At 40.3% G+C, this 27,570-nt stretch overlaps 1 protein-coding gene across 8 annotated transcripts in view; it reads left to right on the forward strand.

Annotated features, from left to right (window-relative positions):
* Positions 1 to 23,922, forward strand: part of LOC110555893 (contactin-4) — a 1,034,823-nt gene extending 1,010,901 nt beyond the window's left edge. For 6 of the 8 annotated variants that reach the window (XM_060383874.1, XM_060383872.1, XM_060383875.1 and 3 more), the window contains 9 exons: positions 2,096 to 2,254; positions 5,462 to 5,611; positions 7,303 to 7,373; positions 8,413 to 8,647; positions 9,201 to 9,313; positions 10,139 to 10,325; positions 10,763 to 10,875; positions 19,074 to 19,242; positions 22,136 to 23,922. In XM_060383874.1, the coding sequence (XP_060239857.1) occupies positions 2,096 to 2,254; positions 5,462 to 5,611; positions 7,303 to 7,373; positions 8,413 to 8,647; positions 9,201 to 9,313; positions 10,139 to 10,325; positions 10,763 to 10,875; positions 19,074 to 19,242; positions 22,136 to 22,236 (1,298 nt within the window). In that variant the 3' untranslated portion in view covers positions 22,237 to 23,922. Of the gene's footprint in view, positions 1 to 2,095; positions 2,255 to 5,461; positions 5,612 to 6,655; positions 7,002 to 7,302; positions 7,374 to 8,412; positions 8,648 to 9,200; positions 9,314 to 10,138; positions 10,326 to 10,762; positions 10,876 to 19,073; positions 19,243 to 22,135 lie in introns of those variants that run through there. The other 2 variants (XM_060383879.1, XM_060383878.1) reach the window with 2 other exon arrangements.
* Positions 23,923 to 27,570: the final 3,648 nt, after the last annotated feature.

Genomic DNA, 27,570 nt, shown 5'->3' on the forward strand with positions numbered 1-27,570 from the left:
GCCCATGGCAGCTTGGTGTTCAAGTGGGTTCCCTAGTAAAGGGAGCAGAGGCTATCTCTGACATGAACTCAGTGCCTGGCTCTATGAGCACCTTCTCCTGAGGGGGTGGCAGCCTTACCAGGCCACAGAGGAAGACAATGCAGCCACTCTTGGTGAAACCTGATTGGCTAGGGTCAGATGGAAGGAGAGGAGGACTAGGGGAGTGACATGGGAGGAGAAAAGGGAGGGAGGGTGGGGCTGGGAGGGCATGAGGGAGAGGGCTACAGCTGGGATACAAAGTGAAAAATTGTAATAACTAAATTTAAAAAAAAAAGAAAGAAAATAAAAGATTAAACTCACATTCCCTTTGGGGGAAAAAAGAGCTTTTTGTATTTGGAACAAGTGCTGGTTTGTATGTTGACTCTGGAACCTTTAATTCTCTGTTGCCTGCTTTGCTTAATCTGCAACCATCTCATGGCCACTAGCAAGGCCTCCCTTTCCTGAGCAAGAAGCAGACACCAGCATCAAAATAGTTGTACTTGTGGTATGACAAAAAACATCTTACACTGTGCTCAGTGGACATTTTTGTTTTTTTGTAAGACGGGTCCAATTTCCCTAAAACAAAGTATACCCTCACCAAGAGCACAGCTATGCACTGGTGGGGTTGGGTGACAGAAAGATAAAGAATGAGAGAAGCCCTGAAAACACCTTCCTCCCTCCAGTGACAGGCCCATGGCACCCCTTCATTTTCTTTCTACACAGTGGCCACAAAGGGGCTCAGATACTTCTTATTGATTTAATTCTTTGAGCAGTTGAAAGGGAACACTGTTTTGTCTGTGGTAGATTCTAAAGGCTCCGGAACAACATTCACAAAGAATAAGGATAGAAATACTAGAAGGAGGAAGCTGGTCAGATACAAAGGGGCATATATTGTCTTCTGGGCTTTACCTGGTTATTAGGAGTGAAGACCAAAGGTTACCTCAGGTCTGTCTGGGTAGCATTAGACTGCCATGCCGAAATGTCACCATGGAAAATTAATCAGTTCCAACACACACATTTGCAGACGTTTTATTCAGGAGCAGGGGGTAGGAGGAAGAGAAGATAAATTTAGCCTCACCTTTGAATCTATAAAAGTGATTTTGAAAGAAGCAGATAGAATGCAGGGTGTAGCATAAAGGTGAAGGGGTGAATTTTAGAACAAAATCTTACCTCGGGAATTCCCATTAACTTTTCACCACTCTGTGAAAGGTGTCCTTTTTACCTTGTCCCTGTGGCACAGACAGGAGTCTTTTGAGAACCCATTTGATTGCTAAATTGGGGGGGGGCAACCTCTTAGGAATATATCCTTATGTCTGTCCAATAAGTATGGAGTTTGTCACCCTATCATCACCTTCTATTCCAAGGTGATCATTTGTCATTTAAGCTACACTTTTAAAAAATGTGTTTAACTGTCTAGTCACAGCTTCTAATCCTGGCAACCAGGAACATTCTGGGCCTTCACTCTGACCCTGTTGGTGTTTTTCCCCCTAGTTGTTTTCCATCCCACTGTGTATGATCTCCGGACCTTCATTTAGGTGTGATTTCTTCCCTTCTCAATGGTTTAGGTACCTAGAAGTAGAGAAGAAATAACCATCAGGAGTATAAGTAGAAAAATATAGGTATGACTCATAGAAACTGCTCCAGAGGGACATTAAACTCCAGCTCAGTTTTGGAATTACTAGGAAGAGGAGGATGGTTCTATGACACTTGAGAAATGGCCATTTTCACAGATGTCCCTTTGCATGTAAGCACATGTAGCTGCTTGATGCAGGGAAGTCGGCCAACGGTGCCCCAAAATTCTCTCCTAATATCAAGACATTCCATTATAACACTTTGTCTGTTTGTGGGTTTTCCCCCATATTCTGTGAGTCTGTAAGGAAGGGCCATGTGTCAGTTCATTGCTATGATTTAAAGTTTAAACAAGGCTCTTGTTACCCAGCAGATTTTCAAAAAGAAATTATGGCATGGATGTGTACGTAGTTAAATGATTGAGTGATCTGTACCCAATATAAGTGAGTAGATCACATACTTGGACATTTGAGTACACTGTCCAATTCTGAATATTGCTCTTACCCAGGCCCTCCAGGTCCTCCTGAGGCTGTGACAATAGATGAAATCACAGATACCACTGCCCAGCTGTCGTGGAGACCTGGACCTGATAACCACAGCCCCGTCACCATGTATGTCATCCAAGCAAGAACTCCATTCTCCGTGGGCTGGCAAGCAGTCAGTACAGGTATCATATTGCATGCCTAGTGCTGCTGTCCATCCGAGACTTCTAGAATGAAGTGTGAATGAAATATGGAAGCTCTGAGAAACATCTCGGTCAACACAGCTGCAAATGATTTATTATATCTTTGTCTCTCAGACACCCTTCAACTCTACTATGATTTCTTTAATGTTTTCCTCCACACTAATTTACATTAGTGTCATGGACCTAAGCAATAGTATCTATGAAATGACTGGTATGCTATGTTGGGTATTTTTATTTTCTTTATGAGCTTGAAACTATTTATAAAAATAAAATGCATTGATCTGTGTATTATGTAAAGTCACCTCCATATCTCAGTGTTCCACATTGGAAAGTAGTGGAAAATGCGAGACCATAATCACAGTCTTTGCAAGGTTTGCGGACAGCTGTCTGGAATATAATACTTGAGAAATATGTGAAGTCTTTCGTCTTGCTGCCTCCACCTGCACACATACTAATGTGGAGATGAAGAGGCATGAAAATGTTTTAATCGGTTTCACAAACTCTAGTCTGTGCTTTTCCTTTTTCTGCTCTTAAATGCAGCTAGTTTGTCATTTTGACAAGTGCTTGGGAGAAACAGTTTAAGAGAGATAAAGATTTATTTTGGCCCACACTTTTAGAGGTTTTGGTCAAAGGTTGGCTGCCTTAGGCTGGAAGCCATGCAGAACGTCATGGTGGCAGGAATTTGGTATCTGGGGAACAGAGACAGCAAGGCACCAAAGACAGGATGCCTTTCAAAAGAGTACCCCAGTGAAATACCACCTCCAGCTAGACTCACCTCTTAAGGTTTGGTCACTCCCCAAGCAAGTTCCAGTAGACTAGGACCATTATTTCATCACATGACCCTTTGATGGAGATTCCAAGTTCAAACCATAACACCGCTGTTGCTATAAGTAATAGCACACCATTATTATAGTGAAATAATTCTCACACTCTTTGTTACAGCAGTTCACCCAACGCAGACATCAGCTGCTGAGGCCATAAGGCACAAAGTCTTCAAGGGTGAAAGCTGTTTCATTATTTTATTCTCAGTTCACATATTTTTTACATTTACTATATAATGCCAGGTCTATCTATAATTCTTATAGCTATTCTAACAGTAAAGTAAAATTATATTTAAGCTAAAAGGTTGTTACTGAGCCTTTTTAACAGAAGGAGAAAATTCACTTCTACAGAGATTTGTTGGTTAGCATATTAAAGATAATGATTATTTTTCTTATATTCTTGAATCCACAGAAAGTCAGCATTTTCTGTCAGAAAACCACTTCTGAGATGTGATAAACTAAAGGAATCGGGGATGGGGGAGAGTGTGATGTGCTCAAAATACATTGTCTGACATTCACAAAGAATTAATTCAAGTATTATATTATATTATATTATATTATATTATATTATATTATATTATATAGAGGTCTATAGGAGTGACTCTAGCTGAGATGTCTATCAGGAAGGGATATAGAGACTGAAGTTGCCACTTCCTGTAGCAAGGTGGAACTTCCACTGGAGGAACAGGAACACCAAACCACCCATAAAACTTTTGACCCCAAAATTCTTTTACCTACAAGAAGTGTAGGGATAAAGATTGAATGAAGATTGAATGAAGATTGAGGAAATGGCAAACCAATGACTGGCCCAATTTGAGACCTACCTCATGGGAGGGAGAGAGCAAACCCCTGTCACTATTAATGTTACTCTGCTATTCTTGCAGATAGGAGCCTAGCATGACTATTTTCTGAGAGGCTTCATCCAGCAGCTGATGGAAATAGATGCAGAGACCCACTGCCAAACAAAAGGCCAAGCTCAGGGAGTTTTGTAAACAAATGGGAGGAAAGATTGAGGGAGCCAGAGGGGTCAAGGACACTACAAGAAGACCTATAGAGTAAACCAACCTGAGACCATGGGGGCAATCAGAGACTAAACCACCAACCAAAGAACATGCATGGGCTGGATCTATATGTTTTACGCAAATGTAGTAGATGTGCAACTTGGTCAAAATGTGGGTCCCTTAACAATGGGAGTAGGGTCTGTTTCTGACTCTGTTACCTGCCTTTGGATCACTTTCCCCTAGCTGGGATGCATTTTCAAACCTCAGTGGAAGAGGATGCACTTAGTCCTGCTGCAACTTGAGATGCCAGGATGGGTTGGTACCCTTTGAGGGCCTCCTCTTCTCTGAGAAGAAGGTTAGGGGGGTTAGAGAGAAGGGGCATGAGGGAGGGACTAGAAGGAAAGGAGTAAGGAGGCTGGGATCAGGCTGTAAAATGATTAAAATATAAGTACATGGGAAAAAGGATTAACAACAACATGATTTATATAAATTGTATAAAATTGGGTTTGACATTTATTTCTGCTTCAAGACATCAAGGCCACACATCTATCCCTTGGGACTAAAGGAGTGTGTATCTTGCTTACAAAAACTCCTATTTGTCTAATTTCTTCATCAAATGTCATCTCAGTGAAAAAAAATGAAAAAGAAATATTGACAGGGGTTGGGATTGGTAATACAATTAAAACCTAACAGAAATGACAATAAAATCTTACAAAAAAGAAATACATAGAATCGGTATGAATGAGTGAAGAAAGAAAACTATTTCTACTACAGAAAGTAATAACTGTGTTATGATTTGAACTTGAAATCCCCCTCAAAGGGTCATATGACTCCTGACAATAGTTTGGGAAGTGACAAAACCATACAAGGTGGGTCTAGCTGGAGGTGGTATGTTACTGGGGTCCTCTTTTGAAGGCTATCCTGTCTTTGGTACCTTCCTGACTCTGTTTACAAGACACCAGGAGGTTTCCAACTCTCCGATACCAAGTTCCCACCACCATGGCATTCTGCCTGACTTCAGGCCCCAAGCACTGAAGCCAGCCAACCTTTGACCAAAACATCTAAAACTATAGACCAAAGTAAATCCTTCTCCCCTTGAACTCTTTCTCCCAAGTATTTGTCACAGTGACCAAAGAGCCTAACACAGAAGAAAAAAAGAAAATGAAAGCACAGACACTAGCATCTGAAATTGTTGAAACATGTTCCTCCCTCTTCATCACCATGCCTAGAGGCTATGACACCTCCCTGGAGGTGGTAGTGTTGGTGCTGTTAGTGATGACGACAGCTGTTCCTAAAATCATCTCTACATCTTGTGGTCCTGAGTGGGTTGCCTGAAACCCCCTCCCCTATCTTTTGCCCTCTTTCAGTTCCAGAACTCATTGATGGGAAGACATTCACAGCAACTGTGGTGGGTTTGAACCCCTGGGTTGAGTATGAATTCCGCATTGTTGCAGCTAACGTGATTGGCATTGGGGAACCCAGCCGGCCCTCAGAGAAACGGAGGACAGAAGAGGCTCGTGAGTGCCACTCAAGATATGCATTGTCTGTTCTGGCAGTTTCCATGCAGTGGTTCTCAACTTTGGGGTCTCATGACGCTTTCACAGGAGTCATCTAAGACCATTGGAAAACACAGATATTTACATTATGATATTATGTACTATGATACTATGATATTATGTTATCATAGAAGTACCAAAATTACAGCTATGAAGTAGCAACAAAAATAATGTTATGGTTGATGGTCACCACAACATGAGGAATTGTATTAAAGGGTCATCTCAGTTAGGAAGGTTGAGAACCACTGCCTTGAGGAGAAATCTTGACTTCTTCCTGCTCATTAGCTTCAGTGAGCTCTATATTTACATACTTTTTGCGTAAAGGATCATAAGAATGATATACCAGGCCAGTAGAATCGCCATGATGGTGGTGAGCTTTTATCGAGTTCTCAGTCCTCTTTATTGAGGCCTCTGGTATGGCAGGAAACAGTATGGTACCTCTGCTTAATTCTTTCAAAAGTCAGCTCTTTTTTCTTTGGTTCATGTGTCAGGAAAAAAAAATCACAGGTGGTTAGGAAACATTTCCTCAGAAATCTTTGCTTGCGTTTTCTTAGGTCATAAACCATTGTCACAGGTAAAGAATGCATAGAGCTTGCATGATGAACACAGGATGCAGGTAATGTACACTCAGCGGGGCCAGATTATGCTCTTAGAAAATGGGAGATCCTTTTGTGTGGACTCTATAATAGAGTCTCCAGCCATGAAAGTAACAATGATTTGTAAAAGCATAGCCAAGATTCTAAGGAGACCAGCAGTTTTGCCTTATTCGTGGAATTGATGAAAAAAGGAATCCACCTACGGGTGTACTGTTGACTTTAACCAATAGCATATACCAACTCACCAGCTATAGTCCCCAGCTAGATATTTAAAGGCTCTGCCTGGAATCCTTCATTTATGTGAAGGCATGACTAATCCTGTGCTCTCTTCTCCCATCTTCAAAACTACAACTCAGTTCCACCCTGTAGTCTTGAGAAGGAAGTGAGTCTGATTTCCCCTCTTTTACAGAGAAAACTGGGGATCAGAGAGGTTAAGCACATTGAGCCAGGGGTCAACCTATGTCCACCACTTCCTTCAACAGCCAGCTCAAAGCTCACCTTCTTCTGAGAAGCCATTAGCCCAGCACTCCTCTGAGCAACCTGCTACTCCAGAACACCACTGCTCTTCTCCATTCAGTCTGCGACATCATTGAGTGTTGTCCAAGATTTTCTGTGATACTTTGCATGTGCTCTCTCACTCCCACTAGATTGTAAGCTCCACGTGGGCACAGTTTGTCCTGTCTTTCCTTTGTGTTACCTCCACATGGTTAATAAATGTCTAACCAAGCACGAGGACAGATTTTTCCAGTCTTTTCTTCCTCTGTGGAGCTCCTAGGTCTTTAGGGATGGAGCTAAACAATCGGTCAATAGTACCTGGCAATGTGTATACCCAGTTGAACCAGAAACAGGTAATTAATAGCAATTTTCTTGGGATATTTTGCTCCTTCAAGCCAGAACAGTACTCCCCTTGTGGTTGTTATCTGATATCCAAAGACAAGGGACATGTGTCCAAGTGTTCACAAATAGTGAGCCACCCCACCTGGGCTACCTTCCTGCCCCTCCCCCCCATTTGCCATAAGCACCTGAAATAACTTAGTTTCTCTCTGTCTCCTGCAGTTCCTGAAGTCACACCAGCTAATGTCAGCGGTGGTGGAGGCAGCAAGTCGGAACTGGTTATAACCTGGGAGGTAAATCCATTACAGAACCAAATGGACCCGCATGCCTGGGCTGTTTTGTTATTTTCTTCCATATGACAGGAAGCCAGGAACTGCCCCCCTATGTTTCCAAGAAATCTATTAATGGCTATCAGGAACTGAGGGTGTCTGGCTACCCAGTGTTGAAGCAAGTTTTAATTTGACTGCTCACAGGAAAAGCAATCATGAAAGAGGAGATAACACAAACTAAAAATAATAATAATAATAATAATAATAATAAGGAAGTTTTGTTCAGAGAAAACCAGTATTTCTTTTCTTTCTGTATTGCTGCATGGCCAATTGATTTAAAACATCTGCCAGCTATAGATTGAGTGTACCAGAACAATTTCCTGGCAGTTGGCTTTGCTGCTGGGTTGTGAGGTATTTCTTTAAACAACCTGGAGGAAAGTTAGTCACCAATTTATTAAAAATTGATTTTGAGAGAGGAGGTGGGAGCTTCAAAAGGGGTTTGAAATGTGTTCCAAAGATTTTAGACAATGTCCCCTGAAATAAAAAGCCTTTCATTTACCCAGAGCCCCAGCAGGGAGAGGAAAGAAATCTCTCCCTCCCAGCTGAGCTCAGAGCCTCTCCTGAGGAGCGGGATCTCACCTGAGCAGAGATGGCCCTCTTCTGTGAGTTCTTTTGTCTACTTATCACTGAAGGAAAATTACTGGATGGTGCCACGGTGGAAGAGGTTTTTTTTTTTTTTTTTTTAGGAAATCAGCTGTGTGGTTAATTGACCACACAGGTAGATTCTCAGAGTTGAATCTACCTCCCCAGAGCCCAACTGTCCCTAAAAGACCTTCATTTCCTTTTTCGAGGTTGTTATTTCTCTGGTAAACACATGAGTATCTTTGGGCAGGTTAGAGGATTACCCTAAGTTCAAAAGATTGTTGAAAATAACACCGAGTCTAAAGTGGTGAGGGGAATACTCTCAAATATTTGAGCCAGTTGAGGCAGGAATTGGGGCATACCCTTTAATATTTGAATCAAACTACTGTGCTTTCTGAGTGCTACCTCCTTTCCTCCCCAGACGGTACCCGAGGAACTACAGAACGGCAGAGGCTTTGGTTATGTGGTAGCCTTCCGGCCACACGGCAAACTGATCTGGATGCTCACAGTGCTGGCTTCAGCAGATGCCTCCAGATACGTGTTCAGGAATGAGAGCGTCCGCCCGTTCTCTCCCTTTGAGGTCAAAGTGGGTGTCTTCAATAACAAAGGAGAAGGTCCTTTCAGTCCCACTACGTTGGTGTACTCTGCTGAAGAAGGTAAGGTTCATACTATCTTGATAGTTACTCAGTTCTCAAATGGTGTTCCTTTCAGTGTGTACAATCAATTTAGAGTACACAATACATTCAAGTCAAAGGCATATTCTCATTAGAGACAGGTATACTATAAAAACATTGGTTCCCTGATTACCGTACATACTCTCTCTCTTCATTCCCCCTTTCTCTCTCTCTCTCTCTCTCTCTCTCTCTCTCTCTCTCTCTCTCTCTCTCTCTCTCACACACACACACACACACACACACAGAATTGCTGACCATGAAAGCTTGTGGCTAAACTTGGTTTTGGGTCACTTTAATTCCACTTACCTGCATTGTAGACCATTGTAAAACTCCGTGTCTTTTTGAACCACCCCCCCCCCCCCATACATTAAAATTGTTCTTCTGGGGGAGATGTTATGTGTCTCACAAGAATTAAGGACATATGACTATGGGTTTTGTTTGTTTGTTTGTTTTGTTTTTACCTTCTAACCATATTTCTAGGAGCCTGTTTTGATGAAGCCAACCAAGTAGTAAATTTTTCTGACTTTATTTCCAGAACCCACCAAGCCACCAGCTAGTATCTTTGCTAGGAGTCTTTCTGCCACAGATATTGAAGTTTTCTGGGCCTCGCCTATTGGGAAGAATAGAGGACGGATTCAAGGTTATGAGGTAAGCTAGAGAGACCTGTGCATTTGATCTATATCTGGTCAATTGTTGAGATCTCTAAGACATACTCACTGATGGGAGAAGGCCCACATTGCCTTACACAGGTGTTCTAGACACCTGGTCCTACCATACCATCAATGATAGAAACATTGACGAATCTACTGTGATTCTTTATCTTTATTCTTTATCTATGTTTATGCGCAAGGTTAGTATTATATTTCCATGTGTATATGTGTGTATATATAAACCTAAAGATTTATAATATAATTGGCAAAATGATATTAACTATGATATGCACATGGGGATAGAGAGATGAATTCAGAAGTCAAGAGTGTTTACTGCTTTTGTAGAGTTCAGTTTCCAGCATCCTTGATGGGCAAATCAACAACTGCCTGTAACTATAGCTCCAGGGGATTTGATGCACTCCTCTGGCCTCTGTGGTTGCCTGCTTTCACATGTATACACACACACACACACACACACACACACACACACACACATACAATCTTAAAAAAGTAAAATAAATCTTTAGATATATATTTTTTAAATCTTATATGCTCAGAATCATCTGAACTCAAAACAAAGGTGGGGAAAATAAGAGAAATACCAGACTGGTTATCTCAGTGGAAAAATAAGACAAAAAAAAATTTCTTACTCTGGATAATTTTGCAGGTCAAATGGATCTCCTTGTTCTAAAAGCTGTGTCCATGAATTAACATAGAAATTTAACTCCACTGTAAGAACCTGCATAACTGTATTATTACCTGATGACATTGGAAAAATTCCCAGTGGGTATGATATCCAAGGTCTTTCTTTTTATTTCTTCAGGTAAAATATTGGAGACACGATGACAAGGAAGAAAATGCTAGAAAAATACGAACAGTTGGAAATCAGACATCTACAAAAATCACCAACTTGAAAGGGAGTGCGCTGTATCACTTATCTGTCAAGGCATATAACTCAGCTGGGACAGGACCCTCCAGTGCAACAGTCAATGTCACGACCAGGAAGCCACGTAAGGACAGGGTTGCTCAGAAATATTTTGGGGATTCATCAAATATACTCCAAGTTCATTACCTATCCCTACCTCCCAGTGTTCATTTGCATACTAATTGGTATCATTATATGGATTCAAATGCACCTTAGCATTTTAACTGAACCTTTTAGAATACCATGCCAAATTCATTGCTCCGGAGGACAGAAAGATAAATGTTTTTCTCCTCACTGGGAAGGACTACCTCTTTTAGCTATAAATGGTAGGCGACCAACTGAATCTTTTTCCATTTGCAATGCTGTATCTCGTCAGATTTCAGTGACCTTGAAGACACATATTAGTGCAATCGCCCATTAAATTGCCTCTACTCTTGAATTCTAGTAAGGGGATATTCCTCAGAATCCATTGAGATTTAATAATCTGTGACTTCGTCTATCTTAATTTTTTTTTTTTTATAGCACCAAGCCAACCCCCTGGAAACATCATATGGAATTCATCAGACTCCAAAATTATCCTGAACTGGGATCAAGTGAAGGCCCTGGATAATGAGTCAGAAGTAAAAGGCTACAAAGTGGGTAATTTCTTCTTGCAAGGACACCTAATCCTACTGTTAGCAAGGGGTCTGACATGCAGCGGAGGCTCTTTTCTTACTCTGCCCTGCGGCTGAGCCGCTGCTGAATGCTTCTCATTCAGGAAGCTAGCCTCAAAAGTAGATTCATGTAACTTTTCTATGTGCCCCCTCTTAACTTCTCGGGACTTAGGTAATCACTTGGGTGAGCCAGTCTTTTTATTTCTCTCACAAATAACAGATAATAAGCTCAGAAAAGAAAAGAAAGGCTTAATTTGGCTCACTCTTGGGGAGGTTTCAGCCCATGTTCTGCCAGGGAGGTGTTGTATATGGTGGCCAGGAAGCAGAGGGAGAAAGAGAGAAAGAGAGAAAGAGAGACAGACAGAGAGACTAGGAGACTAGGTCTCCATTCTGCAATCCTCTGCAAGAGGACTCACAAAATCCAACTCTTGTAGGTTCCACCATCTCTCCTTAACACTACAGGCTGGAGAGTAATCCTTTAACATATAGACCTCTGGGAAACACACAAGCTAAAACTTATGTTTTGGGTTTTTGTAACCTAGGTGTTGCAGTAAATAAAAAGTGGGCTATATAATGTGTGTTATTAGCTCTAATATTATCATGGCAGTATTATTTAACTCTCACAAATAATAAGACACAGATACCTGTTAGATTTATAATTGCCTTATTTACCTTGAGCCTGGCAGATATTTCACTTACACTGTCTCAATAATCTCACCATCCGTCTCTCAGCCCCCACACAATGCCATCCACCTTAATCCTCCTCATCTGGTCTACCTTCCACATATATTCCCATGGTTACTTGCTTGAATTTTTCATCTGGGCCTTTTCAAACCATTATTGGAGTCCTTTCTCTTGGCCTGCATGGTTATTTCTTCATGCTAACCCATCATGCCATCTTCTCTTCTGACCATCTGTCTCTTGTGATTCTCCTGATTCTTCCTTCCTCAAAAGCCACACCTACCCCATTCTGCCCTGCCCAAGTATAAGCCATTTAATGAACCAATCAGGAATAATGTTTTAGGCAGGTACTCACAAACAGGGATGGGTGTATCTGGCCTGCACTAACCAGATCTTGAGGGGCCAGTAATTAGCATTAGACCAACCTCCAAAACCTGGATAGGAAATGATTAAGGAGTTTGTGGTTGGGACTCTCCAACTGCCTTCCCCCAAATCAGCCCTTTTACCATTTTCTTTTGGCAGGCTGGCTTTATTGTTATCTCGAGTGTGTGTGTGTGTATGTGTGTGTGTGTGTGTGTGTGTGTGTTTAATTAATCTGACTAACTTCCCAGTATCACTCTCACTCCTGCTGTTGTTTCTGTACAGAACTTTCTCAGTAAGAAAATAGGCTGAAAATGTTGTTTGCCACATCATATAAATGCCCAGCTGTCTTTGAAGAGAAAATGAAAACACACACACACACACACACACACACACACACACACACACACACAGTTTAAGAGATGGTGTTTTACCTTGTGGAGCTTGAGTTTCAGAAGGCTCTGCCCTGCCTGACATAGAGCTGAACTCAGGGCTTCTATAGAGAAGTAGATATTTTTGATGGCCAAGCCACATCTCCAGCCTTTGACTGAATTCCTGTTGCTACCTAAAATCAGGCTAAAACAATTCTGTTTCATTTTTACGCTTTTCAGTCTTCACTTGGCCAAAATGGGCAATGTCCCTAATATAAGTCACACACATGTGGCTTTCTCACTGAAATGGCTCTAACTAGAAGTTGGCAAGAGGTCACTCATTCCATGAGAGTCTCTCCACGCAGAACTTGGGCTTCCTTGCAGTGTGACCATCTCAAGGGAGCAGGACTTCTGATAAAACCCTTAGCTTCGAGAAGAGACACAAAGAGCATGAAAGCTATGTGTCCTTTTCAAAGCTAAGGATAGAATTAGCTACTCTAAGGCCGGCTCAGACTCAATGGGGGGAAGGTGGAAAGCTCATGTGCACATCATTCTGATGTGAATGGTGCTGTCTATGTGCAGGGAGTAGAAGGCTTGGCTGTATCCAAACATGTAGGCCAGATGATACTGTGAGTAATCCATGACCAAAGGTCTGTCCCCAACTTCTGTCAGGAATGAAGAGAGAAACTGCAGATGTTTAGCTGAAAGAAAAACAATGTTTTCAGAAGTATAATCCTTCAAATATCTAAAGGAACTTAAATAATAATGAATACAATTGTTCCCAATTTTGTAAGACTAATGAAAAATTTGGTTTCCAAGCTCTTCTGCTTGAGAAAATTTGAAAACCATAGACTTAGTTTTAAAATCCTCCTTAAATAATGAAAACTATGGGGGGATTTATTTAAGTGGACTTGCAAAATTACAAGAAAGGTCTTTTTTTTCTTTTTAATGGATTACTGTAAAATCACTAACAGTCAAGAGCATGTCAACATAGCCATACTGACAATGGTTTATCAAAAGCTTTGCAAAATGTCACTGTTCCTGCAGCTAGACAGCAGCAAAATGCCCTTAACTTGAATGCCACACTGAAATTCCTTCTGTGACATCTCAGCAGAAAATGGCATAGCTAATGCATGCTTACTTTTAGCAATGAGGAAGCGCCCATCTTCCTTTGAACTAAGTTTATTCTTGAATATTTCTGGCTTCTGAAAAGTACAACTGAGCCAAAATTTAGCTTCGCGTCAACTGGATTTGTGGGCCATAGTCTTACTCCTTTGAGTCCATGGGAACAATTCTACTACAGTTTAATTCTATTTTCAGGTTGGTGCCAAAACAAAATTAACAAGCAGAGGAGCTGCTCAAAGTGTTTCAGGCAACTAGAAAAAAGATTAGCTTGACCAGTGATCATATTGTGAACACACATATACACACACTCAAGCTCATCCTTAAGTGTGTCGGAGTACCCTCAGGTGCAAGGAGCAGTGTGCATGTTGGGATTTGTCAACTGGCAACAATTACTACTTTATTGTCAGTTCTTTGTATGTCTGCTTCTTCTCACAAATGCTCACAGCAGATGCTCTTTGTAACATCTTCCCAAGAAGGCCCATCCTGAGTTTTTCTTTCTGCATACACGTTTGCAGGCACATAGATTAGTCCAGGCACCATACACCATGAAGGGTATGTGGAGGGCAAAGCAGGCCAAGAGAAACATAACATTCGACTTCCCAGAGGAGACCTATTGTTCTTCATATAGGATGTGAGGAAACAATTTTTATTTCTGTAGTAAAAGAATAAAATCTAAGAATAAATTAAAACTAGGGCGTGTAGTTCTCTTTCTGATTCAAATAGCAGGTCAAATGAGGTCATCTTTAATGGCATTCGACATAAAAGTCATATCTTTTAGATTTAAACCTTGAGACTCCACCTGGCAAATGAGAGCCAGTTTCATAAGTTCCTGAGGAATGCTGTATATTATCTAACCTTTAGAAATCCTCCTATAGTCCTGCTTGAGCTAATTTCTGGACCTAACAATTATACCTTAAGGAATAACCTCTGGTCTCCGCCTGGCAAAATAAACTGCCCACACAATTAAGTGAAATAATGTGACTGAGCTCATTCGACAGATACTCTAGAACTCCGTCCAAGGGTCTTAATTATCTTAATAACCCCTTAATAAAGAATATCTGAGAATCTACTATGTTTATTAACCCTAAATTGAAGACACAGAAATCTACTAAATAGTATCTATGGAGTATCCAAACCTACGATCTGAACACAGCAGTGTGGCATCTGCTTTTTCCCCTTGACCACTTGGTTACTTTGCCTGACAGCAATCAGCAGACACAGCAGATGAAAAATAAGGCATTAAAAAGAAAAAGATATGATAGTGAGAAGACCAGAAAAAGCCAGTGGACAAAAAGGAAAGGTGTGTCATTTTATACAAAGGCAAGGAAGCCTTGTATAAAAACACAAACCCTTGTCACACATTAGGGGTGACGTTTCAACTGGCCTTTGAAAGAAAGGAGGAAGTGAGACAGGCCACTCTCTGTGAAAGTATGTAGACAGAAGGCAGGAAGGTCCAGAGGTAATATGCCAGCGTAACAGAATGCGAAATGTTGGTGACTATAGCAACAAACAGACTTTGTGGCTTTCCTGAAGAACTATTGGGTTTTTAGCTCTACTTGTTAAATGAGACCAGTATCTTTGTCTGTGTGAGCTACATTAAGAGAATAACTGACGCTTGTTAATTTATGATGAACAGAAACATATTTCTGGATGCTAAGAATTCCAACACAAAACTGCTGGCCTACAAAGACAGTCTTCTTTCTCTATCATTACATGGCAGAAGGCAAGGGACTGAAACACACAAAAAAGGAGACAGGAGTCCCATGACAGCACCAATTCAAAATGGAGGTCTCCAGGCACATCTTGAATGATTCTAATCACCTCTTAAATGTTCCACTTTTTTTTTTTTTTTTGAGACAGGGTGTAACTCTGTAGCCAAAGCTGATTTAGAACTCACTATGTAGCAAGCTAGCCTCAAATTCACACTAATTCTCCTGCCTCAGCATCCTGAATAATAGGATTTTAAGCATAAGCCAACATGTTCTACCTTTTAAAATGGTTAGAGTAGCAATTAAATTTTAATGTGGATTTTAGAGCAGATAAACACCCAAACCACAGCAAACACCATTTCAGTATGCTTCAACAATAACTATAAACCTCCACACATAAGTTCTTATTTTATAAAGTTGGTATTAAAAAAAAAAAAAAGAAATCAAACACTAAGCTGGCCAAACAAATAATACATACGAAAGCATGTGATCCTCAGGCTTCATGTTCTCTGCATTTATCATATTTTTAAACATTTTATTTGTGTATGTATGTGTGTGAATGTGTGTGTGTTCAGTACACATGTACACACATGTGCTTGTACCCATGTTTATATAATACACATAAGGAGGTCATAGGACAACTCTCAGTAGCTAGTTCTCATCTTTCACGAAGTGGATCCTGGAGATATAGCTAATCAAGGTCATCAGGTTTTATAGAAGACTCCTTTACCTTCTGTCCTCCTACCCATATGCCCTTGTAAGTTCTCTTATTTTACACATATGAAACCGACACCAGAGAGCAAAAGCAATTTCACCCAGAGGTGATAACCAAGTCGATATGAATATCATATCAAAGGCTCTGGAGTTTAGACTACTTGGGTTTAAACATGGGGCCAATCACTTACTCTTCATGGGACCCCAGGCCAGGTTGCCATCTTTGAGGTCAAACTAACAACCAAGTGTAGTTGGGGAGTGATCTATGAAAACCTTTAGGAGCAGAAGTGTTCAGACAGTGGAGAAGCAGAAGTAGTCAGTGTGTGCTGCTGTTATCATTGTTCCCAGGAATCCCTTCTTTCTCCCTGCCTGTATTATATCAGATACAAGCATGGCCTTCTTGTCGATCAGCTGGGCCAAGTGCTTGACGTAAATAAAGCTTTTTCTGGCCTTTACTCAGGAGCTACTGTAGTCCCCACTATTACAAGACTGATAAGCAGTGTTGATTTAAAAAAAAGAGAGAGAGAGAGAGAGTCTGCTCTTTCTTGGAAATGTTTCTCTTGGATTTATACTTGAAACTGGTTGGATTCTCTGAGCTCTTGCAAGAACCAGAAGTAAATCAAAGAAGCAATTTATTCCTCTGAGCCAGATGTGACCTTGCATCCCATCAGCCAGCCCATTCTCCTGAAGGGCTGGGATGAGAAGCAGTGCCTGAGGATTTATTGGCACTTGATCATTAGCAAAGGGATGCTGAGCCTGGCACAGCCGATGCTTCAGCTTGGAGAAGGAGAGGGCTTGTGAATCTTTCCACCTTAAGGAAATTGTGTTTTTCACCTTGTATTAGAGGGCCGTAAATTAAGGTGATAAAGTGCCAGGGAACTAAATGGGATCTAAACTCTGTTAAGGAAATTTTATGAATTTCACTCATGTTTCCTTCTGTCTTGCAATAGAAGGCTGACCATATTTCCCTGACCTCAGTAGATCAGTGTTTATAGGGGTCTTAGTAAAAGATGAGCCAGTCCTGTCGTTCTCAAATGAGGATACCTGGTCTAGCGGCACTGGTGTAGACTGAGGACTTGGAAGAATGGCAAGAGTTCAGGTCTCAGCTCTTACCTTGGCAATCAGAGACTGCAGGGACAGGCTGAACAAATGATGTTTGGAGTCTTGCCATATGATTCTGAGGCAAAGTTGACTTTACCAGCCTAATCTCATATTGATGTTATCTGAATATTTTTTTTTTAATAAAAGCATATCATTGCCTGCACACCTACCTCTGTAAGTGCTTTCTGAGCAGCCTGGAGTGGAAGTGGAGTGGAATTTACAAGCCCCTATGTACCCACAAGAGGAATGAAACCATGCTTTGTTGAGTGGTTACTTTAAGCACTGACTTTCTACTCACTGTACCGAGTAGCATACGTGACAGTCAAGCATGTCTGCAGACACTAATGAGTGGCCCCCTGCAGGACAAAATTGTGTCCCACCCTCCTAAGTCTGCTAAGAAGTATAGGATAGTGTCTCAAAGCATCCAAGGCTGAGGACCACTGGTGTTATCCATCCCTTTTATCCTGTGGGGAGGTGGAGAAGGTAGGCTATTTTGATTTATGACTGACTTATTTATGTAGGTGTAGGGATCAGCTCCCTGCCATTTCTCCATGCTGTGAGGTCCTTGGGCCTCAGTGTTCTCACCTGTGAAAAGGTGAAAATACCTGCATTGTGGGATGGGGGTGACATTGATAAGTCAGATTCTACAGGATAGTTGTCCTCACTCATAGTTGTCGCTGGGCACACAATGGTAGGTACACATTTTGTTCCTTCACATTTTTTTTTTTCTCTACTGGGTTAAGAACCATCAGAGCCACCAAACAAGTGTGTTTTCAGGAAACCTAGACAGCTACCCTCATCAGATAAATTACAGTCCAAGCTCAGCATCTAAGAGGTCCGGGGAGGAAAACAAAGGTGCATTAGTGGAAATTTCAGAACAATCACAATTCCAGATTGTCACCAATTGCTTCTTCTAGGTGATCCTTAAAGAGTAGGAAGGAAAGTGGAGAGTTCACAGCCCTTGCCACGCAGAAACCCTCCATGTGTGCAGAAACACCCTCCTTCAATAAATTTCTTGATAACAACCTGCTGGGTGTTTCTTGTATTTGGAACCCCTGCTGTTCCATTTAAGCTTGCATAGATAAACTTTCTTAATTTGACCTTTGAGCCCAGCCTTTGCTGCATTCAGTCTTTGAAAAGTGGGTGGTTTATGGATTTTAGTATGCTTATCCTGTAATATTTGTCTAGTATCCTCTTATAAGTGAGTATATACCATGTGTGTCTTTCTGCTTCTGGGATACCTCACTCAGGACGATCTTTTCTACATCCCACAATTTGCCTGCAAATTTCATGATTTTATTTGCTGAGTAGTATTCCATTGTGTAAATGTACCACATTGTGTGTATCCATTCCTCCGTTGAGGAACATCTGGGTTGTTTCCAGGTTCTGACTATTACAAATAAAGCTGCTATGAACATGGTTGCTGGCTATTTGGCCACCCCCCCCCCTTGAGGGCAGGTCAAATGGAAGGGGAGGAGGAGCTCCCCTATCAGTGGACTTGGAGAGAGGCATATGAGATAAGCGAGGGAGGATGGGATTGGGAGGGAATGAGGGAGGAGGCTACAGCTGGGATACAAAGTGAATAAACTGTAATTAATATAAAAAAATAAAATTTTAATTAAAAAATTTAAATAAATAAAACTACTCAAAAATAAGTATAAATATGCATAAATATGTAAATAAAAAAAGGAAAAAAGTGGGTGGTTTTTCCCCCATTTTACAGTGGAGATAACTGAAGTTCAGAGAAATGAAGTGAAGTGAATGACCTAAGGTCACATAGAGCCAAGTCTATTTTGATGCCAAGGCTCCCGGTGTATTCACTGACTGCATCTTTAAAGAGATATTCAGTCTTCTAAATGTTATCTGACCCATCTGAAAAACAGGCAAACATGCCGCTCCCCTTTCCCACTTGAAGTATCCTTTCAAGCTCCTCCCTCCACAACACGCTACCAGCAGACATGACCCCTCACCACAAACGAGCCTCCTCGGTGTGAGCGGTATGAGAGCACTCTCCTCGTCTTACATTTAACTGCTACACAGATTAAGAAAGGAATAAACACCATATCTTGGGGGCGTCAGTTAGAGCAGCAGCTGACACCCACTCTTTCTGCATGAGCAGGTCTTGTACAGATGGAACAGGCAAAGCAGCACGTCTGTCATTGAGACAAACAAAACATCAGTGGAGCTTTCTTTACCTTTTGATGAAGATTACATCATAGAGATCAAGCCATTCAGTGATGGAGGAGACGGCAGCAGCAGCGAACAAATCCGAATCCCAAAGATATCAAGTAAGAACGCTTTTGTTTTTCTTGGCCTTTCCCCCTGCCTACCGTGCCATTCTCCCAGATGAGCCAAGGCTTCAAACAAATTGAGCCTGAAAAGAATCATAATTCAGATGAATGACAGGAGTATCTTTCAGTCCATAACTGATGTTTTCTGGTTGTGAGAAACTTCATGCAAAAAGCCCTTTGTCCAGTTTTGATGGATTTAGTCAGTGATCAACCAAAATAGTAAAAGAAGGCTGTCTCACATAAGTCACAACGGATTTATTTTTATATTGACCCATTTGCCTCCCAAGTACATAGGCCCCAGATTATTTATAGCCTGTAAAGTTAATAAGCAATGCCGTTAGGAAGAAGAGAGAAAGTGGTGTTGCTGTTATCATTACTGTTGTTTAAGACAGGGTCATACTATGTAACATGACTGGTCTGGAGCTTGCTGTGTAGACCAGGTAGGCCTTGCATTCACTGAGCTCTACCTACCTCTAACTCCCCGGTGCAAGTATGTTCTAGCCAAAAACTTCTCAACTAAGATGTGATGTTTTATTCCCAGTAAACTAGTATAATTCAGTCTTGAGTTGCAAATATTTTAAAGATGATGTGTTAGATTTGGATTGAGTATGTAATATATCTCCACATACATATGACTACGAATAGTTAATTGTCACCATTTCTAAGTGTTCATAAGTAGTATGTGAAAGTAGCTTTTTTGAGAAAATGCATTCTATTCTGTTTTTAAGCGTTGTGTTTATAAATATCTCAACAGTACACTAATTTTTGTAGCATGATTTTATTTATCTTAATAAAAAGAAAATTCATAGAGTCAGAAATCAAAATAGTGATTGGCAGAAGCAGGTGAGAGGAGAATGACTGTTTAACGAATATTTGTGTATTATTTGGCATTATTTTAAAAGCATCTAGAAAGAGCAATGCTATTTACACAGCATCTGAAAGAACTGCCAATAGATTTTTGCACATTTTTTTTTTTTGGTCTTTGTTTTGCCTTGAATCTTGGTTTTTGTCTTTGTTTTGACAGGCAGGGTCTCACAAAGTAGCTCTGGTTGGCTTTGGGCTGGTTATGAAAAGGAAGATGTCTCCCAACTTGCAGAAATTCTTCTGCCTCTGCTTCCTATATGCCAGTATTATAGTAACCATACCTACCCAAATTGTCTTCTTTACTTTACATGGTCCCTTTGTTTATGGCATATTTTACCATGATAGAGAAAAGACTGGGTATATATCCAAGTTGCTATTAGGTATTTAGATACATATTTTTCTGGCTTTTGCATTTGAGGTCTGGATATTAGAGGGTCAGTGCAGGCTGGAATAATATACTTTCAAGCTATCACTGGGAAGGTGGCATTTTAAACCAGGGATGATATCTTCAACACTGAGGCCCTACTTTTAGTGCTAGAGTAAGTCTCTGCTAGCTATCCATCATTTTATTTTTTAAAGAAGAAAAAGGCTATTATATAACACAGAAAGGAAATGAGAGCAAAGTAGCCATGGAGCAGTTTTAATGGCTTCTGTGAAATTTCTCAATTCAGAAGAATAAAGAGCTCCCTCGTCATTTCACCATTTTCTGAATTGCCTATCCTTTAGGAAGGATTCAATAGGTACTTGTCTGTACTTCAAGAATAGTATGGAGTTCAGTGGGAAACTGAGGCAAAAAGCCACGCCCCAGAGACAAAGTTCATACTTACATAAACACTAATATACATACCTGTATCTGTATGCATATACTAGTACATATGTAAATATATGTGTATATATTTATATGTGCATAAAATATATTTTTAATATTATATAATATATTTATGTATGGTTAATAAACTTATATGCCACTGAACTGTATTCTGTTTGGTTGGTTGTCTCACTAAGTAACCATGGCTGGCCTTGAACAGCCTTTAAAAACAAAAACAAAACAAAAACAAAAACAAAAAAACCAGACTGACAATGGAAAAGCTTTTATTATAAAAAAAAAAAATTACAACACATATGAAAAAGTTTGTTTAAAATGTAACTATTTAGTCTGAGAAAAGAGGTACATTTAGACAAACATGGTTTTGATTCCCAAGCCAGTTAGTTGTTAATTTAGCTAGACAATCTTAGACAAGTTAGTTACCTCATCTCTGGGGAGCCCAATCTCCTAATCTGATGAAAGAAACAGTGACAGTGTCTGTCCATAGAGGGCGCTGTAAGTGCTGAGTGTAACTGCAGCACAGAAGTGGAATTGAAAGGAACTATTGAGTTTTCATACTGTTAGATCATGGACTTAGCAACCTTTATCAGGCATACTGCTTGCAATATTTGTCACATTGGATATGGACATCCTCAATTTATAAGACTCCAGAAAGAGCAAGCAGGATGATCCCTGACCTGCTCCCAAGCAGATAGGTCATCATGGAACTGAAGTTAATTATTGAGAGAGAGTCATGTACATAGGGATGGAAAGAAAGCTCAGTAAAATGCCTGCCTTGTAAGCTGGGGGATTTGAATATGACCCCTAGCCCATGTTTAGAAAGGAAGCTAGATACAGCCACACACCCTTGTAATCCAAGCACTGGAGAGCTAGAGACAGGACGATCCCTTGGTGAGTTCCAGGCCAGTAAGAGACCCAGCCTCAAGAACACAAGGTGGATGGCACCCATTAAAGTTGCTGACAGTGTCCTCTCACCTTCATATTCATGCCTATGTGTGTGCACACATACCTGAGCACATAGGTTTTCTGCACAACATACATACTCATTAAAAATAAAATAGAAAGCCAGACAATGGACAAATAGACAGAATGGTTTTTGTAGAACCCAGTCAGCCATATTGTTTTGGTAAGCCCTGTAATACCACTTTTCTTTCTATACAGGATGTGGTCTTTATGAATGAATTTTTTCTCTCTTTTCAGATTCCTATGCAAGAGGATCTGGGGCTTCTACCTCCAATGCGTGCACACTGTCAGCAATCAGCACAATAATGATATCTCTCACAGCCAGGTCTAGTTTATGACAAAAGTTATCTAAAGGACTTGCTATTTATAATATAAGCAACATTTAGCTAGTTGTTTTGAAGACACCCAGTACTAAGTAATATTGTTGTTCAAGTACATCTTATTACTGGAAAAAAAATGTTTTTGCTTCGTTAGGAATGGCATTACACAGTACTTCCTCAAAGCAAATCTAGCTTTGTCTGAAGTTTCTTTGGAAACTCTGCAATGCACTGAAGACATCTGTAATATGATGTTACCAAAGCAGTTTACATATGTCCTTATATGCATATTTTTATTATATATTTAGTGTTTTATAGAATTTTTTAAAGTTAACATATAATGTAGATATTGGTTTTTTTTCCTCTGCTGTAAAATGCTCTGGGCAACACAACCACACAATTATGATTTGAGACGGTTTCCTTTAAGGACAGAGTTTGAAACTCATCTCAGTAAATGAATTGCAAAATGACTTGTACAGTTTTACAAGGATCTAGTGGCAAAACAGCTAGATACTGGGTCTGTAGCTCAAGGTTGCTGTATATAAATTATCCCTTGAATGGTTAATGCATTGAATCGAGTCCCTTTGACATATGTGATATGTTTTCCTGCCCTGTTGTGAATTTTGTTGTTCAACACAACTTGAGATGGTTTCAGGAACTACAAATCTCAAAAGCTGAACTTCCCAGCCCAAGAGGCACCTTGTGCAATCCTCCAATCCCTGAACTTAGCATCATTGGGTAAGACTTTATTTGAGCATCGTCTTTGTAGTAGCGTATCGTAGACATTGAATTTGAAGTTACATATCCTGTAGTAACATAGACAAAAAGTTACTATAGTCAACCGAGTCTTTCATGGCATTAAAGGTAATTTTACTCTTTAGACATATCTGTTTTGAATGTAAATTTTTTAATAAGCAATTCTGTCAATGGATTTATAATTTCAAAATTTCTATAGATAACATGTGTAACTGTAATGATAGAGCCCTTCTTTTGAATGACAATAACATAATGTAATTTGAAATTTTTTCCTATTTCAGCAAATAGCTGCTGCAAAGAATTTTACATATGATTCTATAAACTATCAGTAGTACAAATGTATTGTATCTTGATGTCTCTCCTGTTTTGCAGTAGCTAGTCTGGTTGCTTTATAAGCTTTACATTATAAATCTTAAAGTCATACAATGAAAGATGGCAATATCGACACAATAATATTCTTATGGAATATAATTCTTTGTTATGATTGGGGATGTTTTGTAAGCTGACAAGGGTAGACTGTAGAAGGCAAGGAGATTTTTACAAAGCTTTTCACATACAAACTCATAGACACCTTTTTCTTCTTTCCTGGAGAGCTCACGATTGCCTGTAATTTGTCATTTTTGCTTACACACAACATAGCTTTTCCAATCTGCTAATTATATTCATCCAATAAAGGCATTATCAGGATTCCATTTGTGTAAAAATTAGGATGGTAACAGGGAAAATATTGTCAGTATTTCAGCTGTGTTCCTTTCTTAGTCTGATATGGCTTACTTCTATGTTAAAATATGATTTAAAATCACATGCAAAAAAATCAACAAAATAATGAATGAAAAGCACCTGATACCCCAGGTAGTTCCCAACCCCAGTGTAAATGCTATCTACCAGTGATCTAGCATATGTAATCTTTTTTAAAGATATTGTTAATAAATATTCTGTCATTTGTAAAGATATCTGCCTTCTGGAAGCATTATTCCTGCCTGTCAGGGAATTTGTTAGCTTGCCCTGTGCTTTGTTACAACTTGGGATCATAGGGGGACTCAAAAGTCTCTAGATCTGGCCCCAAATTAGGTGAACCAATTCCAAAGGTGACTTTGGAATTGACAACCCTGAAGACACCATTTTAGATCCTCCTTGGAAACAGAGAGGATCAAAATCAAGTAACCAATGTCCTGACGCTGAGACTAAAATATTTTTTTTCTTGGCTAGCCAAGATTTTGTATATTTGAACTAAGTGTATCTGGTATTTCAAAACCCTTAAACATTGCCGAAATCATAAAATCTATATATAAACTTAAGCATGTAAATCCCTTCTTAGTCTAAAATCCCCTACTCCTATATCCAGCTGCACTGAGCCCTACTTGGTCCCTGAACACTGCTTGTTTTTGGTCTCACCTCTGTGCCTTTAGGTCTCATGGCTGTTCCTCCTGGAAATGTTCCCCTCCCTCTCCCACCCAAATATCCACTGTCCTAGGGCATGCCCAACACTCCAGCTCATCTGTGAGGTAGTCCCACATGCCTATCCTTGTGCTGTCCTCCCTCTGAATTTGCTGCATCCCTTCATTTAGTATTTCATAGGGTACTACTTTTGAAAATATCTTGTACTGTTTATCTTGCATTTGAGCCCAACTCCTGTATTGTTACTGACTTTTCCTTGTATGTATGCCTTGTCTTCCCAACTAGATTGTAAGCTCCTTGAGGGCAGGGACTTTGATCTTCTCTTCCATGTACTCTCCATAGTGCCTAGCACAGTGCCTTGCAATAAATACTCATTGATGAATTGTTTGAAGGGGTCTTTGAAGTAGCATTTTGCATCAGTTGCCTGCCTGTGTGCTATGTAGAAAAGCAAGCGGGGAGGACTGTCTCGCTATTTCTGTGATGCTCTGGAAATTGGCAGCGGCTTCTAGTATTATGCTTTCATGACCTTTTTTCATCTTTCAGTCTTGTCGTGTGATAGTGACGCCCTGAGTTACCTGGGGCCAACTGGACTGAAGAGTTTAGCAAGTGCCATGTTGGTGCCTTCACCAAAATTTGTTAACTTTGGGAGGTTTTGTGGGTTGGGGCTACTGTTTAAGAGCAACAATAACACCTCTCCTAACCGGACCAAGCAGAGGGGACTAATTAACATCTCACAGGGTCATCACAGGAGCCCAGGAAATACCAAAGGTGCAAGCTTTGATGACCAGTTTGATAACCAGCTACTCTCAGGAGTACAGAAACCTTGCAAAGTCTTTTTCATCTATGGTTTGAAGGATAAAGCAATTGTGTTTCTGGGTATGATGCCATTATTCTGCTCAATGTGAAAACTCAGTAAGTATCTGATCAATTTGTGGAACATACAAGCTGATCATCTGCTCACACCAAGCCTTCACTCAAAGGGACAGTGTATTAATTTGAAAGCAGAATGATGTTTATAAAAGTGAGTGAATAGGTCTTTGGAATCTGTAAGCAATAGACTTCCTCTGTGTAGCCAACCAGAGGAACTTTCAAGCACTAACTCCTAGCCCACTACGAAAATTCGCTTTCTTTATTTAGCCTTTTAAAGTTCTTTTGTGTGTCACCCACCTGTGATTTCACCGTATAAAAGGATATTCTATCCTGACAGCTAATTGAAGCCCATCAGGGTAACTAGCTTTTACTGAGCTAACAAGCTGTCTATACAAAGTAGCACCTTTCCATGTGGGTGGAAGAGTGCGCAATAAGCTTTGATTCTAAGGTAAGCACTGAAGTCGTCCAGCCAATAGCATGGGAGTTGCCATGAGCTTTTGTCTTGGAACAGAATGATTATGGCTATTTCACAACTAGGAGACTATTAAAATCCTTGTTAACTTTTTACAAACTCTAACCTACCAATATGCTCAAGGAACGTTGCCTAGAAATTTATGTAATATCAACTAACAAGTGATTTTTGTGTGTGTGCCAAGTTGTCGCCCCTCCTCCCTTCCATTTTACATCAACTTTCAAGGCTTGAGTGTATTTTCCTGTTGTTAAAATTGGTACTGGGTTCTCACTGAAAATGTGGTCAGCCACAGTGACTTGGAATACAGGTTCTTAAAATTAAGGAGTTTTAGTCAAATAGTAGACATACAAATATTATTCCATCACAAAATGCCAGCCACTAGAAACTCACAAAGGTGGCTTAAGCCAAAAGCTAATGACATGTGCTGTAGATCCTATCAATCTGGGGTACATTCTGAAAAATGCCACATTTTTTTTTTTTTTGCTTATTTTTTCTCATTTATTTATTTTATTCACTTTACACCCTTGTAGCCCCTTCCCTCAGCACCCCTACAGTCCCACCCTCTCCACTTCCTCCCTCCCCTATTCCCTCCTCTTTTTCTCAGAAAAAGGGAGTTCCCTTTCCCACCCACCACAGCTCATCAAGATGCATCAGGACTGAACATGTCTTCTTCCCCTGTGGCCTTTCAAGGCAGTCCCACCAGCGGGAAAGTGATCTAAAAGCTAGCAAGTGAGTCCCTGTTTGATGTAGTCCCCATTTCCCTTACTTGCGTACCCACTTGAAGCCTAAGCTGCCCATCTACTACATTGTTATAAGGGGCTTAGGTCCAGTTCATGCATGGTCCTTGGTTGAGGCTTCAGTCTCAGCAAACCCCTCTGGGCCCTGGTTAGTTGGCTCTGTTGTTTTCCTTATGGAGCTCCTGTCACTTCTGGGTCCTTTTCTCTTTCCTCCCACTTTTCCACAAGACTCTCTACACATCTACCAATGTTTGGCTATGAGTCTTAGAATCTGATTTGAGGTGCTGCTGGGTAGAAGCTCCCAGAGGACAACTCTGACAGGCTCCTGTCTGCAAGCTGAGCACAGTATCATTCATAGTGTCAGGGGTTGGCACTCTCTGATAGGGTGGGTCTTTGGTTGTAATACCGGTTCTTACTTAGGATAATCTATAGGATGTTTTAAATGCACAGCTCTCCAAACATTAGTCATTATTTTTATAAATTAGCTATTGTATCTGTCCAGGGACATAACAAAAACTGTAATATTTAATCATCTTACTACAGTAGAGTATAAAGTAACATTAAATATCAATATTAAATGTTTATATAAAATAAGGTAGGTAGTAGGTGCCTCACTCAGATGCCTGGTTTTCCACAAAATTGGCTTCAGTCTCCCCACATTGTACTAAACTCTCCTTTTTATCCCAGGGCACATGTTCCTGACAGGCTTTCCTTTGCAGCTGGTATTTAAATCATTTCATTTGTCAGTTGAGAAGCATTAGCTGTGGCTATTTCCTGTGATTTCCAAGCCTTCTGCCAAAGGATGATCACTCTATGCAAAGCAGGCTTCCCAACATGTGAGCAGAACCCTTTGAACTTTGTGCTAAATGGGCCATGCAGATTAAACGTTCGAATTCCACAACTCAAGTGTAAAAGCGCAATACTCAGCAGAGTTCACAGTTCAAACAAAACTAGCCTCTGTTCTTTATCCTCATGGTTATGGTTAGATAGAGACTAACAGAACTGTAATGATACAGGTCACACAGACAAAAACCTTGATAAAAGGTCAACCACATGATAGATTTGAAAGTCTAGAAACTATAAGACTGAGGTACTTAATAAGGATGTGATAAAATGTGAGAC

This window comes from Meriones unguiculatus, chromosome 5 (genome assembly GCF_030254825.1).
Source record: "Meriones unguiculatus strain TT.TT164.6M chromosome 5, Bangor_MerUng_6.1, whole genome shotgun sequence".
In the NCBI taxonomy this organism is placed as follows: Eukaryota; Metazoa; Chordata; class Mammalia; order Rodentia; family Muridae; genus Meriones; species Meriones unguiculatus.